The following is a 20807-nucleotide window of genomic DNA, read 5'->3' as shown; positions in this document are numbered from 1 at the left end:
TGCCACAGAAAGTAGAATTTGATGACTTCCCCTGTCTGATGCCTGCTTGGTGCCATTCCAGGGGCCATCTGACTTGATATTGATAAAGAAAATGCTTTTCTGTACAATCAGTTCACTTACAGAGCCTGATGCCAAGTGATCTCATTTGAAATCAGGATACACTAGTGTTAAACTTGAAGAGTTGATTAGATAGGTCAGTGAAACCTCTTCTGAAACAGTACTTTGAGAGATCATACTGTGGAAATTAATCAGGAGAATGCCCTGAATGAGATTACAATGAACTTTCTATAGGATTGCCATGTGAAAAGCAACTAAGCATTCACATCATGTACCTGGTTGAAGTCAGTATGGGAGATGCAGCTGTGCAAGACCAATCACAACCTTTTGTTTCTACAGGAAACAAAGCTAAAAAGGAGCTGTGTAGCATTCTCAGGCCTCAGAGTAGTCCTTTGTCAGCAGCTAGTTTGATATGTAAAGGCTTTGATTTAACCTCTAGTGATAGATAAATGAAAGTGGGTATTGGTATGTAGATTACTATTTTCTAATGACATAAAAATATTTACTGATTATAGCATGAAACTTGTTAAATTGACTTGATACTGATAATGGTGGCTGAAAGAAGTGTATTAAGTAATACAAGGATTATATGTTCTTTTGTACTTTGTCTTATGCTTTGTCCTATCTCAGGCAAGATTTTGCCTCAGTGTTCTATTTCTCAGCTCCAGAAAATACATGGGGAAATTAATATTTGGAGCTTTTTTTTTTTTCTGGGCTGCACGAGTTTATTACTGAAAGGTTATGAGGGAATTTTTTATGAATTTAGTTTTGATGACATCAACCAAACAGAATGCAGAGCTCCCTGCTGTTGATAGAGAATTGGAGAGCACCTGCATCACTGCCCAAGTGCCAAGAGAGGTTCTGGCAAGCTGGGAGTTCATATCCTCCCCACTCAGAGGGTGGCTGCAAAGTGACCATGGCCTGGGTGGTTCTGTGCCATCAGGATTTTTCCCCACCATTTGCAGCTTGTCAGAGGCACTGGCCCCCTAGCAGAGGAAATAGCTTTTCCACAGGTTTGGCAGCTGTGGAAATTGTTTCCCCAGCCATCAATCTGGCTGACATTTTACAGGAAAAATGCTCTTAAACTCCACAGCAGTCCCTGGGTGGTATATTCAGCCTGTGCTTGGCCACTGCTGTTAGTTTGCTGCTTTCTAAAGAACAAAATAGTTTCTTCTTACTGTAGTTTGAAACTGCTTTTACTTCTAGACAAAGTTTCAGAAGAGGGAATGGATTTTACTTATTCTAGGAATTTCAAAATTAGAGGCATACTTTGTTTCTGAAGGGAGATTATGTCAATGACTCTGTGGAATTTAGTACTCTTAAATTGTTACTTACAGGACTCCCAAAATAAAGTCCTGAACTAGCAGAATTCCATTTCAGCCCTAGCACACTTTTTTTTTTCCCCTGCCTTTTTTTTTTTTTTTTCATCCTGGATATAATTTTCTTAGTGAAGGCAAACAAGAAGTTGTGTTAGTTCTTGAAAATAACACCTTTTCCACCTGGGATTGTACTTGAAAACTGAAGTGAAGTTGTATTTAGTGTCTGCCTGGTATTTCTCCCTTTTCAATATGCAGCAGTAAAATACCTTTGGTTCTTTGGTTGGAGCTAGAATTTTCCTGCTGTTTCCTCTTCCAGCTCCTCTGTTTACTCATGGCACTGTGTGATTTCAGAGGACCCCTTCAGCACTGGGCTAAATATTTTGTGTGCAGATCTTTATTCCCTGACTTTGAAGTGCTTGAGTTTGCAGCAGATGCCAGGCTTGCAGGGGAGCCCTGAGGATGTAACATAAGTTCTGGAGGCTTTTGCCTGTAAGAACTTTTCTAAATGAGCATCCATTACTGCCTCTGCTTTGTCAACTGAACAAAATCCCAGCTAATCTGGCTCTGACAAAAACTTTTTGTCACAAAATTACTATTTTATTATTGGTTGTGTAAAGGAGGACTGACTCTACTGCTCTAAAGGTGGCCTCAGCTGAATTGAAATACTTTTTCTATCTGTGCCTTTCAGCCACCTGAAAGCCTTTTACAATATTTTTCAAGTTGTTTAGTTTAGGAGTTTTTTTACCATATGGACTCAGAGTAATTTGATTTTATCCTCTTTGTCCTGTAAGTTTCCAGATTTCTCCTCTCTTGCCATTTGTGTGGGTTTTTGACACACAAAACCCACAGATTTTGTAGCAAGACAAAGCAGCTGTCTTTACCTGCAGATGGGGACACAGTGTGCTTCAGTGTTGTGAAGATGAAGTTGGGTTTCAGTGGTAACCCAGATCATAAATTTCAAAGATGAAATAACTTTGTTCTCTTACTTCAGAGCAAGGTCTTGGGGCCTCCATTTCTGAGGGAGCAGAAGTCACATCCTGTGAGAGAGGTGGCAATAGAGGGGGCAGATGCCTTTGACCAGACAAAGTCTGCATGTTCCACAGAAACCCCTTTTGTGGCACTGGGGATAAACATTTGGCATCCAGGTTGTCTGTTGTCACTGTGTGTGAGTGAGGCAGTCCTTGAGAGCTTGCAGTACTCTGGGCTCATTAACAATGGCTTTCCAGGCTTCAAGTGGGAAGCTTTCAGAGAAAAATGTTTTTCTTTGCTTCTCTCTGTGCCCTTCACCTGCAATCAATGGCTGTCTTTGTGAGCATCTTGTGAAATGAGGGGCAGCAGCTGTCCTCAGGAAATCCTTTCTTCAGTAGTTACACACAGATGAGTAATTTCTAAAATGTAGGAGTATGTAGAATTCTTTATCTTCTCAAATACATTTGGTTTCTGTTCTTTTATTCTCACATGGAAAGCTCTTAACCTCTCTTGTTGTTTTGCTACTTTCATGAACCTTCCCAATTTTCTAGCTGGAACTCACTCAAGATCCTGGATGACTTTGTAGGTAGCACCTTGTGAAAAGACTCTTGACTTGTGTCTTACCTTTGCTTTCTGATCTGTTTTTTTTGTCTTCCTTTGTAATTCTTAGCTTTTTGTTTGTTTGTGTAGGATGCTGTTGAGGTACTTGGAACTGTTTAGTTGACATGTGACTTGATGAAACACTGTCTCTATGCTTCTCTTGGAAACCTTGCAATCCCTTAGCAGGTTGTCCTCATTTTCCTTTTTCACCAGTAGATTTTCTTCTTATGATTTTCTGAGTTTCACTCTCTGGGAGATCAAATGTGTGAAGCAGAGATGCTTAGTTCTCAAGTCTAGCATTTTCTAGATTGCTCCCCTTTGCTTCTAGGTAATTCACTACTTCAGACTTTTAAAATGTGTTCTTAATGGATTTACATGCTGTTGTTACCTAAACTGTTTTATTCTTGACCCTTGAAACCCACACATATGAACATGAGTGTGATAATTGTTGTGTAGTCTAGACCTTCTGCTTTCTCATTGATTTTACTTTGGTGTCCAGGTAATCTTGAAGTTCCACCTCCAGCATGGAACAACAGAATGTTGTGTATTGTCCCAGACATGGTTCTCTCAGTTATTCTGCTAGATCTCATTCTTTCCAGGATACTTTCCTGTATACTTTTTTGTTGTGCTGACTGGTGAGTTTTTTTAGCATGCTTCAGGCTTTGACTGTGTTTGGGGTGTTCCAGTTTCATCTGGAAGCTCCTCCTGTAACTTGTTTACTTCTGTATTTATTTTACTGCTATTATATTTCCAAACTGTTGAGGCTGTCCAGCTGTTCTGCCTTGTCATGGCCTTTATGGCTTGTTCATTGTTCTATAGTTTTTTTCCCACTGAGGTTTTCCAGAACAATTTTTTTAGTGCTATCTGAGCTATGAATATGCATTTTTAGTTTGTGTCATTTGAAAACAAGGGCCACAATAAAAAAGAATAAATTCACAAGCTGAAGTTTGAGAGCCCTATCCTCTACTGGCTCCCTGCTCTGTTTTGGGGCTAGTAGCAACTGTTCTGTGGCTGTTGGTGTCGTGCACCTTTTTACTTTTGGTTTCGTGTGTTTATTTATTTGGGCAGAGATGGAGAGATTAGACCAGTCAACTCTTACTATAGAGAAACTAATTAGTGTCAAAATTAGTACTGTCTTGTGGTTTTGCCTTTTTTTTATGGAACTGTCGATGACAGGACACTGTTAAATTTTAGTGCCTTGTTGGTTATCTTCTTCCTGATGAATGTTGTGTTTGAATAGATGGTCTGAGTTTCAGGTAGGGGAGGACTGACCTGGTCACTTTCTAATGCAGGTAGAGTGTTCTGTGGTCTTCTGATTTGGGAGATTTTGCTTGCTTATTTCAAGGTGGTTTACTCATAAAATTAAAGCTTGCTTCCCTCTCACACTGAATTGCTACTTATTTCTGTCTGGGACTCAGATTTGCCTTTAAACAATAATTGTTGCTCCTACTTCTGGTACATTTTTCCTGATATTTCTGTTCCAGACAATTGTTTGGAAATGTGATCAAACAGATTAAAGCAGTAAATTCTGTGTGGGGTAACTAACTATAGCTCAGCAAGTCCTTGGAGTTTTGTGGGAGGTGGGGCTGGGGATAAAGAAAGCAGTAGCACTGTTTCTGCTTCTTTTTCCTTTCTCCCAGATCAAGCACTGCAACTAGCAGAAACTTTACTACCTCTTCAAAATCATCAGCAAGTTCTTATTCCTCAGTGTCTGCCACTTCTGTCATTACTAACGGTGATAGCAGTAACTCCTATGGACTCAACAGCTCCCACCTGGGCAGGGGGTAAGAGCAGGAATGTTCTTTTTGTTTTGTCACCCTTCATGTGAGTGATCATGCATCCTTGCCTGTATAGAAAAGGAGTGTGATGGTGCCCTAGAGGACTCCTACTACTCTTGTGTACCTGTTTATCAAACTTGGCTTTTTGAAACCACTGCCTTCTGCTGTTCCTTGCTGACTTGCAAAAGTAGTGCATGTTCCAGAGCTTACTAACTGCCAGAGCATTGCCTGTTTTTTGTGGTGACTCAGAGCATGAGGGAAGGGGTTATGTTCTTTTGTCTGTCTGCCATTGTGGTAGAAGCCTTCCAGGTACAGATCATAATTCTCTTATTATTCCTTAAAGTGCATTATCTAGACTCTTGCTGTGTTAGGGTAGTGTGCTGTTTACTTACAGACAGAGGAAATGAATGTGTTAAGGGCCATAAATAAATAATAGACTTTGTAAGGATTAATGTTTCCAAAGTTAGCATGTACATTTTTTTCCTGATATGCAGCATTAGCCCCTATGAGGTAGCGCAAACAGGTAGCCTGATTTAAAAATTCAGTAAACAGTTTTCTGACTTGTATTTGATGTGACTTCTAAATAGTAGTGAGACTCAACAAACTCATTGTGGAGTTCACTGTATTGTCTTTTCTTGCAGAGGTTCTGGGTTTGGCTGTAACTCTTACAACTGCAGGGACAGTGCTTCCCTCTCACAGCCTGGACTCTGTGGACTCAGTAACCTTGGAAACACCTGCTTCATGAATTCTGCATTACAGGTAAGAATTAGAAAGAGCCCTCATTAGAATTAAATAAAAGATCAGTCTCATAATATTGTGGATTAAAATCTGTCAAAAGAAAAGAATATTTAATGTGATTCCATGGGGAGACTACACCTCAAAAGTAAACAGACCAAAAAATCATGTTTAGTTTGGCTTATATTTAGCTCATTAGTACTGTAAAACAGATTACAGTGTTGGGAACTGAATCTGAAATATGTGGCATTTGAAATGGCCAGGGGAAGTTGTATTGAGCAGGTGCCTGACTGTAACACAAGGTCCCAGTGCTGTGCCCTGCCAAAAATGTCTGACATGGAGGATGTTTTGGCTTGTGTGGGCTGCACAAATGACATGAGCAGCTCACTATGTGCAGTTCTGGACCTGTGTAAAGATTCTTGAAAAATGAAGAGCATGAAAAGCCACAGGAAGGGTTCAGGTTCATTGTACAAGTTGTTAAGGTTGAAACAGTGATGCAAAGCTAATAATTATTTCTTTTCTTTTGAACTTAATTTCTTAGGATTATTTTGTTCATTTTAAAGAATGCAAAAACTTGCTGGGGTAGTTTTTTGCTAAGAAGTTAAAACAAAATATGAGACAAATTGTATGAATTTTGATTTAAGGAATGGGCAGACTTCTAGTGTGATACCAATGCTGTGAAATTACTTCAGTCACTCTGTGATGGCTTTGAAATCTGGAACAGGTCTTAAAATAACTAATGCATTATGCACATGGTATTCAGGACACCACAATAAACTTGGGCTGCCCTGCTTTTTGTTCAACATGATTTTATTTTCAGTTGTGTCATGGTATCCTTCAGCTACTCTATTTTCTTGGACTTAGCTAAGAGACAACTTTAAAATTTTTTATTATCCAAGTGACTTAAATCAAATGTACTTCAATCTTAGTTTGTCATGCAAACTAGTCATGTTAAGAACCAATTACTTTCTTTCTTGTATTTACCATTATGCTTTAATTTTCTAGATATCAGTCTTTCAAATGCAAATTTCTGCCTTAATTTTTTCTTTGTTTTACTAAACAAACTCTCAGTCTCACCAGTTTTGTTAACTTGGTACATGTTCTGATGTGAAAGTTGGTTTTGTTGTTTCATTGTCACACAAATCTCTTGTCCTGTGCAGTAAATTAATTTTCTTAATCTTTTCTCAGTGCCTGAGCAATACTCCTCCTCTGACTGACTACTTCCTGGAAGATAAATATGAAGCTGAAATAAATCAGAACAACCCCCTGGGGATGAGGGGAGAAATTGCAGAAGCCTATGCAGATCTCATTAAACAGATGTGGTCTGGGAGGCAGTCTCACGTGGCCCCACGGATGTTCAAAGTAAGTGTGTCCTGTTCCTGTAGCACAGCTCTGGACAGCAGAAACAGTGAAAGCTAACATGCCTGCTGTGTATTTGGATGTTATGAAGGCAGTAAGGACAGAATTGCTCCAGTGTTTCATGGTTTGTGAATGCTTTTTGGAGTACTGGGAGGAACTTGTCAGTGAGCAGTGTCCTTCCTCAGGGTTTGCTACTGCTCTTTAATGTTACTTAGTAAATGACCTCCCAGCCTGAGGGCTGTTTACACATGAATCAGAATGGTCTTTGCTGCAAGACTTTAGCAAGGTCGTATGAATTGCCAGCTGTGAACTTTGGTCAGTGAGAAAAGGTGTGCAAGTTACAAATCTGAACATTTAAATTATGAAGTGAACATCAAAACACATCCCCTTGTCTATAACTTTGTTTATTGGTGTAATGTTCTCATTGCTTCAGTGTAAAGAGCTGCTTTCTGCTGAAATACTGAAAGTAGCTGGGGAAATGGTTCTGGCACCTTTCCCTGCATTAGCATCCAGTTCACCATGGCCTGCTGCCAGCAGAAGGTGGTGCTGAGCTGAGCTCTGCCAAAAGCACAGCCTGAGTGTTCTGTGTCCCCTCACTGTTGCCTTGGTGTTTCAGACACAGGTTGGGCGATTTGCTCCTCAGTTCTCAGGATACCAGCAGCAGGACTCCCAGGAGCTCTTGGCTTTTCTGCTGGATGGCTTGCATGAGGATTTGAACAGAGTGAAGAAGAAGCCCTACTTGGAGCTGAAGGATGCCAATGGCAGACCTGATTCGGTACAGTGCCCTTTGCTTAAGGATTCCCAGGGCATTTATTTGGGTTCTGGGACACTCCTGGCCTTCCTTCTGCTCACAAGCCACACAAACATCCTTCCCACAGAGCAGTGTCCTTGGCACAGGACAGACTTGTCATGCCTTGTTGCTCTCTACCTAAATAGAGAAAAGGAATTATCTTATGAGGTTTACCTGGTAGAGGCTCAATAAGTTTCTTGTTTTCAGTTTTCTTCCTGAGACTAAAAGTCTCATGCTGAGAGCAGCCTCTGATTGCCCTGAATAGAAAAATGCCAGATGCTCTTTGGTAAGGAGTTTATAAGTTGTCTTGTGAAGGTCTTCAGGGAATTGTAATTTGTCTCCTTTTAGCCTGTCTTTGTGAAGCATGGCCATCATTTTCCAAGACAAAAAAAGCTCTGTTTTTTTTCTTGAAAGCTGTAACTGCAGTTGCCTTTCCAAAGCAACAGGCAGTGCTCCATTCCTTCTGGAGAGTGGAGCAAACCTGCTTGTCCTGAAGAGCAGCATGTGACCCTGTCACTGTCCCCTCAGCTCTGCTCATGCTTCTGGCATTGTGTGCACCAAGGAATACCTGATCAAACTCAGCCAGAACAGATAGATTAAATTTTACTTGTTGCTAGGCATTAATTTCACTGAGAAGAAATCCCAGTGTGTGGTGCTTGATGTACACATATTGGTAGTGCTCCTTCCCTCTGAAATTGACCTATCAGTATCAATTCCCAAGTTTTCTTTGATCCTGGTGCTCAATCCACTGTAGAAATCTTTGCAAGAAATAACTTCTAATATATTTTTTTTAATTGTTTTTATAGGAGGTGGCAAAAGAGGCATGGGAGAATCATAGGCTGAGGAATGATTCCATCATTGTGGATATTTTTCATGGTCTTTTCAAGTCTACCCTTGTTTGTCCCAAATGCTCTAAAGTTTCTGTGACCTTTGATCCCTTCTGTTACTTAACTCTGCCCCTGCCCTTGAGGAGGGACCGGCTCATGGAAGTGACCCTGGTGTATGCAGACCCACAGCGCAGACCTGTCCAGGTGAGGCATGCTGAAGACACACATTTCTTTGAAGTCATCTGAGTTCTATGAGATTTTAAAATTGAGACTCTGAAAGTAATCTGAAGGATATTGATGTCCACCTTTGAGTGAGGTAGTATGGGTTTTGTGATAAAAAATCTGGGATGTGAAATCAAGAGACTTTATAAAATCTTGGCTCATGAAACTAAGGGTCATGGTCAGCTGGAAGTGGTTTTCTGTGGTGAGATGACCTGTGTGATGTGCTGCTCCCTGAAAGCAGCAGTGTGCTTACAAAATGTAAAGATGTAACTTAAATTGTGCCCTGGGGTGCACAGCCTGTCAAAGGGGGGTTCTATCCTCTGCTCTGCACTGGGGCAGCCTCACCTCAAATGCTGGGGGTAGTTTAGATCATCACAATACAAAAAAGACACAAATCATTAGAGACTGTCCAAAGAGAGCCATGAGGATGGTGAAGGGGCTGGAGGGGAAGCCTTATGACATCACAGGTTTGTTCAGCCTGGGAAGAGGGAGGAGACTGAGGGGAGAAACCTTGTGGTCTTCAGCATCCTCACAGAGGGAAGTGAAAAGGCAGGCTCCCTGTTCACTTTTGAGACCAGTGACAGGACCCAGGGGAAGGGCCTGAAGCTGAGTCAGGGAGAGTTTAGGTTGGATGCCAGGAAAAGGTTTTTCACCCAGAGGGTGGTTGAGCCCTGGAACACTCCCCAGGGGAGTGATCACAGTCACTGTCAGAATGCAAGGAATGTTTGGACAATGCTCTCAGGCACAGGGTGGGATTATTGGGGTGTCCTGTGCAGGGTCAGGAGTTGGGCTTTGATGGTCCTTGTGGGTCCCTTCCAATTCAGCGTATTCTATGGTTCTGTGATTGTAAATATGTAAGGCCGCTGAATTTCAAACGGAATTGAAAAATAACTCCTCTTGGGGAAATAAAAAAAGAAAAATGATGTTTGCTTATCAGCCTCGTCAATAGACTTGTTTTAAATTTGCCCCCACTGTATTTTCAAATGGATACACACATCCCTAAAGTAGCCTTGTGCTTGCCACATGTCACAGAAGCAGAGGGAGTGAATGTCCTTGATGCAGTTCTGGAGGAGCTGATTGGCAGCATTTCCATGTCTGTCAAGATTTTTGTCTTGACCTTCAGCGTTGAAGAGAATGGCTCTAAGATGTTTTTTATCACAGAAAAAAACAGCAATTTTATGTTCTAAGCAAGCTGCTGTGTCTGGTGATTGTTTTTTCTTGGGTTTTACTACTGCTGAGCCTGATCACAGCAGAAGGCTGTTCATGGCTTTCATTCCCTCCAAATCCCTGCTTTGTGTAAGGCAAAGCTGAGATCCAGAAGACCTTCAGGTGTGTGGCTGTGACCTTAATTGCAGCAGAACTCCTGTAAATTAAAGATTCAGGAGTTTTAAGAATTTATTTCCATTTTCTTGCTCTCTGCCTTGTATGGGTTTCTTTTGCCTGGTGTTAATATAACATTATTTTTGTTTCTAGTACCGGGTTGTGGTGCCAATGATGGGGGCCATCTCAGATCTGTGTGAAGCACTTTCCAAACTCTCTGGTGTTCCTGCAGAAAATGTAAGGATAAATGGAGACAGTAATGTTGATAAATGTTTATTCTTCTTGAAGCATTTTGGTAGCCTAGCTTTTATATGGGTGATAAGCTGAACTAAATGGGTTAGTGACAAAACTGTAACAAATTAAAATGCTGTTCTTTGCTTGAAGATTAAAAAGATGCATGAAATAGTCTATATTTATTCTGATAATTCCATTGCAGTAGAGAGGTTTAAGAGAAGGGACAGAAAAGCAAAGTGCAGCTGATGTTGGTATGCTGACAGTTGTGATAGAGAATTGGAATAAACTGTGGCTTGAATTTAAAGGTAGTTTGCCAAAATTTATGTAAGTTTTTACTATAATCACTTTGCAAATCTCACTTGCTGTCCTAGATGGTGGTGACAGACGTGTATAATCACAGATTCCACAAAATCTTCCAAATGGATGAAGGTTTAAATCATATCATGCCAAAAGACGACATCTTTGTGTGAGTAAACTGGGAAAATGCCACATGTGAAGAATACTGCAAAACATTTCCTTTGATTTTAGGGTCTAAAACCCAGTTCCTGTCCCCTCACAAGACCTAGCCCTTCTTGTAGACCTTTTGCATGGCTCAGCAGCACTGCTCCTACCAGCAGGTCAACATCTGCAGTGTTCAGCTGGTATTCTTCTAACACAGGAGGACATGGCCCTTGGATCACAGTAAACTTTCAGTCTGGTCTGTGTTATGCAGTTTAGAACTTCCTACAAGCCTCTTTAGGACATAATTACATCTGGATTACAGTTTTGCTCTTACTGACATTTTTACTTTTGCTCAAGGTTGTTGTTCTTATGTTTTCCAAATCAGCCAAAAGCTTTGCACCATTAGTAGGATAGTACAAAGTCTAAGTTGTTGCACTCTGCCTTTCCAAAATCCATCATTGTTGTTAGAACACCCTGACTGGGCGTTTTTATGGGCTCTTGACTGTTACTAAACACTGTATCCAAACTGTTGTTGTGAGGGCAAAGCTGAGGATTTGGTCCTGCTTGATGTTCTACATGTGTGTGGTGAGTGAGATATTTTCAATCACCTCTGAAATCTGGTGAGGAGAGCAGAAGGTGATCCTCTATTGCAGCTGAAATAGGAGAACATTCCAGTGCAAGGATATTGCTGCCATGGAATTGTTGGGTCTGTGTGGAGACTTGCACTGACATCCTGTGGTGCTTTGTGAACCTTTCATGGGGTGGGATGCTGTGACATCCTGGTGCTCTTCTGTCATGCTGTCTGTTGTGACTTTATTGCTGAGATGTAATGAAGGAGTTCTGTAAAAGTTGTTGTCTTCATCTGGGTGACCAGTTGATATCTGGGAAGGAAGTTTGGCTTCTATGAAATCTGTTTGTAGAGTGTTAGTTTGTAAGTCTGTCTGTCTCTGCAGCAAGCAAAACATTTTAAAAACAAGAAGCATGATATTACAGTGGTAATTACAAAAAAACCTCTGCTTTCATACAGGCATAACATGTTGTAAATCCCTCCCCAGAAAGTAACTGTGTGTCTGAATCAGGTCTGGTGTGGGGCAAGCATTGGCTGAACTGCCCCAAGTGTATTTTCCTTTGCAATTGCCTCTTCCTTTTATGTGCAGGGTAACTGTGAATGAGGTGCTGCTGTGAGTCACAGTGAGTGAACTGACCTGGGTTAAAAATAACCTTCTGAGGAAGAGGAGAGGTAGCAGGAGGAAGTTTTGCAAATCCTGTTTTTCCATGTACACCCTCCAAGATCTTTTCAGCACTAAGAGGCAAGAGCAAGAAGCCAGGCACCAGGGCAAGAATTAGGAAAAAGCTGTTCATAGGAAGTCCTTTTAATGGGTAATGCTGCCAGGAAAAAGATATGTGAAGTAATATTCTAACTACAGCTAAAAACCAGCATTCTTTTATTGAAAGAAGTCTTGTTTAAAAAAATGAGCAGAGAAACACTTGTTCATAAAGAGGAAAGTATTTAAAAGGCAATTGCATAATTACTTCTAGTGTGGGCAATCTACCTGCCTTGCCTGGTTATAAAAGGTCTGCTGTTAGGTGTTCTAAGATCATTCAATGAATGGTTAGAGTAGTGTGAAGGTTCTTGACTTCCACTTTCTTTCCATGTATAATTTTTTTGCCCTGCCAGCTTCAAAACCTGTTTTCCATTAGGGGATGTACTTTTAGTTGTGGATGTACCTCTCTGCCTTCTGCTTCTTGCAGAAAAGATGGTTTTACAGTTAAAGAGGAACTTGTCACGTGCTGCTCAAGCTGTTGTGTTTGTGCCAGAAGTTTCAGGCAATGCCTTGGCAGAGCAGGTTTCTGCCTCCTGCAGGTACTGTGTAGTGTGTGGCTGGGGAATGTGGTGTGTGGTGCTTTGTTCACATTGCTGCTGCCAATAGCTTCAGGAGTTTCTGATATCTCAGCAACTTAACTTCTTAAATTACTGGCAAATATCTCACTGTTTATTAAAAAGAGGAATAAAAATACTTCAAAAAAAAATAGGTCTTTCAAAACCTTCCACCTTTAAAGAACAAACTTGTTTCCACTTGAAATGTTGAGAAACATTTTATTTCCCCAGAGTCAATGAAGAAGAGTTTCTCACTAAAAAGAATTTTTTTCTTCTTAAATTGAGGCAAATTCTTCCCTCAAGGAAAAGACTTGCTGCTTGTGACTTGGAGGATGCTCTGTATGCCTGCACAGTCCATGAAATGCTCAGCTTGGAAAAGATCTCCTGTACTGGTGATGGAGCTGTGGGGTGTGTAATGGTTACACAGAATGATGCATCTCTCTGCTGTTCCTGGAAGAAAACTGGCTTTGTATCACTTAATGAAGGGGAACAGATGCCTTTTATTAGAAAGTACAGCAGTGTAGGGTTTTACATTCACAGTATTTTCACCCAAAAATCACAGTTGAAATAAATAACTTAAAAAAGACTCAATAAAACAATGCTAACTCATCAAACGTTTGTTTGCACTACATTTATACTGGATATTACCACAAAAGAAACTCTTAAGAACACTTTCTAGAGTGTTGGGCTGAAAAGATAGCAATTGCTTTTTAAGAAAGGAAGAATTCTTCTGGAAGCTTCTTGCCTACCATGTTTTGAAAACTTATTTTTCCTGAGATTTGTATGAATCACTTAATGGCCTTGTATGGTAAGACTAAAACATACCAGCTTTGAGTCTAAGAAGATAGAAGTTACAGAACAGATGGGTTTTCAATAGCATTACTTATTTATAAATCAAATAGGGAAGCTGCATCATTTCAGGGTGTTGGGCTCAGTGCAGTAAAGCCAAGTGAGAGCTATGTCAGCTATCAGGTGTGAAAAACAAACTGGAAAGGGATTATCTGGTAGTCCTGGCACCTTGTGCAGGGTGTGTTCTTATACACTAAATCTTAATGTAGGTGTGCTTCAAGTTGACATATAATGGAACCTGGGATATGACTGAGTACTGTCTATTAATTTTTTTTATTGAAGTAAAAGATGTTTTCTAGAATCAAAGTATCTCTTGTATTTAAATGATACTTCATGATACTTGCTGTCTCATGTGCTTGAACTCTTTCCTCACTCATGTTTTATTGATCCTGTCCCTTTTATATACTCATCATGTGCTTACTGGGAAATAAGAGCAGTATTTCCCAGTAAGGTTCAGTAGCAAGACTTCCCTGTGGGAAAACTGTAATGTGTATATCTTGCTCCTTGTTTTAAGTAGTTGCAGTTAAATGCTAAGTTTCTTTCACTGGTTAGAAAACAAAGGGAAAAGCTATCCAAAACAGAGTTAAAGCAGTACAGCATATTCAGAACCAGATATTTCTCATGTGTATTTCCCCAAAACTTGTGTGCATTTCCCAAACTTACATTTTGAAATTACACATGGCTCAGTGGGTTCTATTGATTTTTGAGGTCTTTTTCTGAAGGATTTTGTTGCCTCGTCTTTGAATTGGGGTAGGCTCACAGGCCTTTTCTTCTGTTCTTCCTGATTCCTTGCACACTGAGTGAATTCTGAGAGAAGTTGTGATAAACTGAAGACCACACCCTTCCATTTAAATGACTTTTTAAAAGATGTAACAGTTTCCTCACCTGAGAAGCACTCCTCCCTTCCACTGGCAGAAGCAAACCAAGGTTGTTTTAGTAATCATCTGTGCTTATTTGCTGGACTCAGGGGATCCAAAGAATGAGTGGGTAATGATAGGGCAGTACAGAGTCCTGGGGCTGAGTTCATGAGCAGCTGCCATCCAGTTGTTCCTGTGTTCCTTGTTCTCATTATTCCCCTCTAAACATGACCTTGCTCAGATCTCCCACCTGTGATCGCCTTTGTGGCTGTCTCCTGCAACAGAAATCAGTTGTGTTGGTGGTTCTGAAGCTGCAGGATCTGCTTGTAGCTTAAACTGGCAGTTCTTGCCTTCTGCACATTTCTTAGCATCATATTAAGTTGTTTCAGGATTGAAAAATTTAATTATGAATGTCAGTCTCTTGCAGTGTTTCTGCAGGCTTGCTTTGCTGAGCGCAGTAGCCAGGCCTGCCTGTGACAACAATACCCCTGTGGTTTGCCAGACCTCTTACTGTATTGTGCACTGGCCAGCTGGCAACACACATCCCAATTCAGAATTCAAAAACTCCTAATTTGCAGGAGATTTGTGCTCCAGCAGAGCTGTGACTTAAAAAATTAAAGTCAGTACTTTTGTACTGGTGTCTTGCTTTTGACACCAATGTCTGTTAAGTCTCAGCTTTTCATTTGGGCCTCTGTTGGTTTGTTAGTGAGTAGATCATGGATTTCCCTGAAATGCTTGGGTTGGAAATGTCAGGGAGCAGGAGCTCTCACAACACATTGCAGCAGGAATAGAGCAGCTGGGATGGGCCTTGGCTTTTCTGAGCATTTGCTTGCCAGAGGACAGGGCCTGCAGAATAGGTATTGTAGTCCAGACTGTTGGTGAAATTTGGGAAATGTGCTGTATGTGGGATGTATGGATATTGAGCTGCCACCTTTTATGGGATATTTTAGTGGCAGGAAGAACTGTGGGGTTTTTTTCTGGTTTTCACCCTAGGGTTATGAGGGAAGGCACATTCAGTTTTTGCAAGGCATCTTGGACATCTTGAGATGTGCATTGTGAATTTTAATGTGCCACTAAAGTGGTTGGGAATACTGAATCTGGGGGACTGAGGAAGGGGGCAAGAATTGGACTCCATTTGGAACTTAAGCTGAATGGATTGCAGTTTGGAAAATGAAGATGTGCCCTGGATTTCTAAGATATGTTTTTCCTCTGAGGTGCTCAGTTTCTGGTTCATCAGTTCTTCTGGTTTATAATTTTACCTGTTGAGCTCTCTGATAGTAAAACCTCAAAAAGAAGAAATGCAAATACACACTGGTTGATATTTAGGTGACTTCAAGTAACTTTGAAATGCATTCCAAAATTTGCCTGGCACCTTTTACACAAGAGGACAAAACCACGTTTTCTTCTCCACTGAGAGGGAAGGAGGATTCGGACATTTTGGAAGTTCTCCAAGCCTGTTCTTTCACAAGGCTTTGCACACATCTCTTTCTCATCTTGACAGGTTTGGAACTGTCAGGATGACCTGGAGCAAGTTGTGTTAATATTTATCAGAGAAGAGCTGAGATGCAGAAGTAGAGAGGGTTGCTAGAAGCCTTGAAACAAGATCACTGATCCACTATGCGGGGGCAGTGCAGCCAGAGAATGATGGGAGTATCCCACTTCTCACAGCTGGAAATGGTTCTCTCCAAGCATGTTGTTCTGTGGAAGGACAGGGAGGTTTGTGGCAAATAATCAGAAATCTCTCTGTAAAGGTGGTCTGCAAATCAATTTGATGCCAGTAGTTCAGTGTTTGTGCTGAATGCTCTCATTGCCCAGGCTAAGCAGAGCACAGCATTCAGCACACAACCCAAACACTTGCTGTTTCTTTTCCCCAGGTCCTGGGAAGCCCAGCCCCCCTAGGACCTCCGGCTCCCGCTCCAATGTAACCCCTCACATGGACCTGCTGGTGCTGTCCCACCACCAGGGATCCTGCTGGAGCTTGGAGCCGGCCTACAAGGGCTCAGGTAAGTCCCACATGGAAACAAACTCCACAGCCCATTGCAGGGGCATTGCTCTTAGTGTTTCTTCTTAGTTCTGAGGAACTAAGAAGAAAAATGATCTGATGGATCAACTAGATACCCCTGTTCTCTTAGCCTGGCTCATGGGGCATATTACAGAACATGTATTGTTTATGTTGATAAAAGTTTCACAAATTGATTTGCAGGTCACCTTTAACCTATAAAAGTGTGCATAATAGGATCTATTCAGTTTGCCATACATGCCATGTTTTCTGCCTTCTCTTACAACATGCTGTGTATTACATTCAGATAAGTTCATGGTCTTGAACAAACATCACTGGCTGCAGAGATGTCAGGTTTGTTAGTGTGACTGAGCCTACAGCAATTACTGAGCTGAGTAAGTGAGGTCAGCAGACCAGCAAGTCCAGTTTTATACAAGACATTTGAGATCTTGTAGCAGACTGATCTGTGAAGTTTGTTCACACTTATTAAAACTGGGGTTTTCTTGTTTGCAATGAGGGTTTGCGTCCTTTCCTAAATGAACTTGTATTTTTTTTAAGCCAAGTATAAATCTCCTGTGTGAATTCCTCATAATTTTTAATCGTGTTCCTCTGAAAGACTGGGAAAATCTTTTGACCAGGTTCTGTGGTGCAAACTGTCCATTGTCTTAAGAACATGGCATTTTCAGTCTCTGATCTCTTAGTGGACTTGTTTGTATGTGTTCTGGTATTATGAAAGGAAGTAAACAGATCAGGTGTATCTCCACTTCTAGAAGAGATCAGAATATGTGCCACAGTTTCTCCCAGTTTTTTTTCAATCCTGTGTTTATTCTTACTATCTACTTTTGACCCTGTTGTGGTTTCTCAGCAGCATCTCTGGGTTGTTGTACAGTAGTAACTCCTTCAGACAGATCTGTTTGGCAGCTTGTGCAAAGCATTTCTTCCTGCCTTTCTTCATTCTTTTTCAAAATAGACTTCTTGGTTGTTGCTGTAGACTGACTCGTGGTCCACATAGTGTTTTGCAGCTGGAGTTAGTATCACAGATCCCAGCACCTGTGAGGGAATGTTTCAGTGACATACAACCTATATATTAGCCTGGTGTTCAGCTCATTGTCCTTTCCTGTAGTTCTGGTCCTTCATAGCTTTCCATTCTTCGGTGCACTTGCTTTACCTTCATTGTGCAATGGAACAAAGTTACTTCATTGCTCAGTGCCTCCTTTCTGAATTGAAACCACACACCTGAACCTCCATAATGCTGATAAAGACCGGTCAAGTCCTACCCTATTACTTAGTAGTTTTCAGACACTTCTGAGTTGTCATGAATTATAAAGGCAATTAGCCAGTATCTAGCAATGTGGTAGCAGCTGAGCTAATATTTCTGACTTCTAAAACCATGGTGTGTCTTCTGGAGTAGCATCATCTTCATGTTCTATTATTTCAATTAGGTTGTAACATACAGAATTATGGGGTATTGCCCAGCAATTCCCAGTATCAGCTCTATGGCCTGTTACACTGTACTTAAAATACTTTGGCTTTGGGTTTTTTCAAGGGATAGCTGTTTCTCAGGAGATCATAAAAATGACAGATCTTGATTCTGATGTGTCTGCTTTAGTGCTAGTATATAAAAGGTGTTCTGAGGTGGAATGGGTAGAGGGACACTTGAATAATCTGTTGTGTTGTGGTGAGAAGTGTGTGAGATGCTCTCTGCAGAGTGTTGTGGGGTGCTGCATGCTGGCTCTTTGTGATGGATGATCTCTACCTGTGGAAATAACCTTTTATTTCTGTCCCATCTATTCCTTCTCATGGGCAGGGCTTCATTCAGGTGCTTGAGGGTGGAGTGTAAATGGGGCTTCATGAATTGCTGCTTGCAGAGCAGTGTAGGTGGTGTGGGAGGAGTCACAGGAGTGGCAGGCGCTGAGCTGTGTTACAGGAGTCCAGGCTAAGGTTCTCATAGGACCTGGTGTTAATCACAGCTTATATTCTGGGACTGATTATGGCCTTTTGTGGTTTAAACAGTACTAAGTGAAATAATTCACCTTTTTGTAGTGCTGTTTCTCAGGAAGCTTTAGGAGGTGTGGGCTGTATGCAGTGCTGGTGTCCAGCTGAGTAGCATTGACAGCCCAGAAAACCTCAACAGCTGCTGACATTGGACTCTTATGCTGACTCTGAGCTCTTGTGTTCTTGGTGGGCTGGGACTCCCTGGCAGGATGTTTTTCTTCTGTGCTCTACTGAACTCAGTCCAAGTCCCAAGCTGGGATCGTTTTTTGTTGTAAGTAGGATGAAGCAGAATTACAGCTCTGAAATTTGTTCTCCTCCCTGCTCTGAACACAGGAATAAAAAAATGTTTCCCAGCTCTTGAGAGAAGGGGAGTGCTTGTCTAATGGAAGAGAATTGTTAGGAGTTTGAGGCATTCAGATATGTGACTGTGGTCTAGGTCATTATGTGTAGTGACATCTTTTCATGAAATCTTCCTTTCTCTTTCAGTTTTAAGGTAAATCTGGGACAGGTGATGCACTAAATTAAAGAGCACTGTGACTTGGCATTCCTGAAAATCAATCTTTTGTAATGGATAGGCCTGAAGCAAACAGTGTGATAGTGTTGGAGCATGTGGTTACTTTTGCCTCTCCTCTGACAGCTGCGAATACCTCATTTGCTGTTTCACCCAGGGCACAAACTGCGTCACAGTCTCCTCACTGTTCTCCCAGGCTGTTTGTTGTCTTCCAGAATTTTTCTTGTTTGTTTACTGTCCTTGGATTTTTCTGTGAAGCAGATGTTTCCAGACTCTTGGTTTTATGAAACATTAGCTGCTCAGTGATGTGAGCTCAGGCCATAAAACTGATTGAGAGGCTGGCAGAATGCAAGACCCAAGGTATCAACAAGATTTCTTTCTCCAGGGGGAACAAACACTGTCAGAGGAATTTCAAAGTTCATTTAGTATTTTTCACTGGTGGAGTTGTCAGGGGTTTGAATTAGGAATAAAGACAGAGGGAAGGTGGCAGCTGAGTCATTTGCAGGTGCCACTGTGAGCCATGGGGTGTGTTCAGAAAACTGCTCTGTAGCATGAGGACAGCACAGCCCTCTTGTACAGTGGGAGAGACTTGAACTGAGTTCATATTGGTCCTGCTGTGCTTCTTGGCAGTGGGAATAACCCCTGGAAAAACCTATCTTTCAAACAGGTATGAAGTGTGCAAGCCAAGTGAGGATGGCTCAGAGTATGTCACTCTCTCCATTTACTTTCGGGAGAAGACAGTGAGGCAATCCAGCAACACTTCAGGGACTGTGCTCTTTGGGCAGCCACTGTTAATATCTGTGCCCAAACACAAGCTCACTGTGGATCACCTGTACAATGTGGTTTTGGAGCAGATCAGGTAAGTCATGGCCGTACCTTTGAATCCTGTGCCAAGCTCTAGATGTCTCTTATTCAATTACACTGTAATAGGATTACTGAATCCTTGTTACAGAGAGAATTTTCCTTGATTTGTGTGGGTTGTATAAACCAGGATTTGCATAGCATTAGTGTCTGGAGGCCCCAGGGACATTTCAAGGTCCTGTTTTTTTCGGCTTTGTAACAGATATTGCTGGCTCAGCCTTGCAAAAGGAATCAGGAGCAGAACTGAGGGCATGTTTTCAGGGCTCACAGATGGGGCCACCATAACTTACTTCTGCCTTTTCAATATACAGCCAGTGAAACATGGAACAAGCAGTGAGAGCAAAGATTCAGGGAATTGTTGTTTGACTCATTCTGAGGGCTCTTGGTGCTGTCATGTAAATGTAAATGGTGCTGTACAGGTTGGCTTCTGGTTTGCTGGAGGGAACTGGGCAGCAAGAGCCGATTAAAGAGGGGTGTGCTGCTGTTCTGGTGCACAGCTCCAGTATGGCTGTGTAAGAAATGTATCCCTTCTCTTCAGCCGCTGTGTGAAACTCCCTCTGGCAGAAGAATACTCCCCACCCTGCCCAGACAGAGGAACCTGCAATGGCTCCAATGGTGTGGTTGAAGGTAAAGCCCTTTCAAAATCTGCTGGAAGCTTTTCAGCACTTCAGCTTTCTAACAGCCTTTGTTTTGTGCTGTATGTATTTGGCTTAAGCTCTAACAGGTTGTTTCTCCACCATGATTAAAGCACACAGTTGTGCTGGGCATCTGCTTGGTACAGGGAGAATCTTGTAGGCCATTTCCTTCCTAGGGAGATCAGATGTGCAGCAGCTGCTGAACAAGGTGTGGATGTGCATTCATCCTGACCAGTGTTAGAGAAGTCCTTACTTAATTGAGGTGTCCAGGTGCCTCCCTCCAGAGGCAACCCTTCCTGGCATGCCCTTTGGTGATGAAAACTGGCCTGTTAGGTCACAAAGATTGTGGAGAAATTTGTCTGTTGGAGGACATAGAATCAACAGTTTCATTCCTAGGCCACCTGCTCTCTAGGAAGCTCTTAAAGCTGATGGCACATGAGTGTTTCCCTTCCCTGTTTGAAATGATTCCCTAGTGTAGCCCTGAGGGTAACAGCTGCAATTAAATTAAATGGGGGAAAAACCTGCCCATTTCCCCCAAAGAGTGGAAATAACTTTCCTGGTGACTTACAT

The 20807-nt window shown here is 41.6% G+C and overlaps 1 protein-coding gene across 3 annotated transcripts in view; it reads left to right on the top strand.

Annotated features, from left to right (window-relative positions):
- Nucleotides 1-20807, top strand: part of USP4 (ubiquitin specific peptidase 4) — a 33978-nt gene that overhangs the window by 7036 nt on the left and 6135 nt on the right. For 2 of the 3 annotated variants that reach the window (XR_009419221.1, XM_059479842.1), the window contains exons 7-15: nt 4586-4729; nt 5365-5482; nt 6647-6820; nt 7434-7592; nt 8414-8638; nt 10130-10213; nt 10582-10676; nt 19409-19600; nt 20141-20229. Coding sequence is in view for 2 of the 3 variants with exons in the window: in XM_059479842.1 (XP_059335825.1) it covers nt 4586-4729; nt 5365-5482; nt 6647-6820; nt 7434-7592; nt 8414-8638; nt 10130-10213; nt 10582-10676; nt 19409-19600; nt 20141-20229 (1280 nt within the window). In the remaining variant the exon portion in view is untranslated. The remainder of the gene's footprint in view (nt 1-4585; nt 4730-5364; nt 5483-6646; nt 6821-7433; nt 7593-8413; nt 8639-10129; nt 10214-10581; nt 10677-19408; nt 19601-20140; nt 20230-20807) is intronic. The other variant, XM_059479843.1, reaches the window with a different exon arrangement.

The sequence above is a fragment of the Ammospiza nelsoni genome, chromosome 11 (genome assembly GCF_027579445.1).
Source record: "Ammospiza nelsoni isolate bAmmNel1 chromosome 11, bAmmNel1.pri, whole genome shotgun sequence".
Lineage (NCBI taxonomy): Eukaryota > Metazoa > Chordata > Aves > Passeriformes > Passerellidae > Ammospiza > Ammospiza nelsoni.
This window is presented reverse-complemented; position numbering and strand designations above follow the sequence as displayed.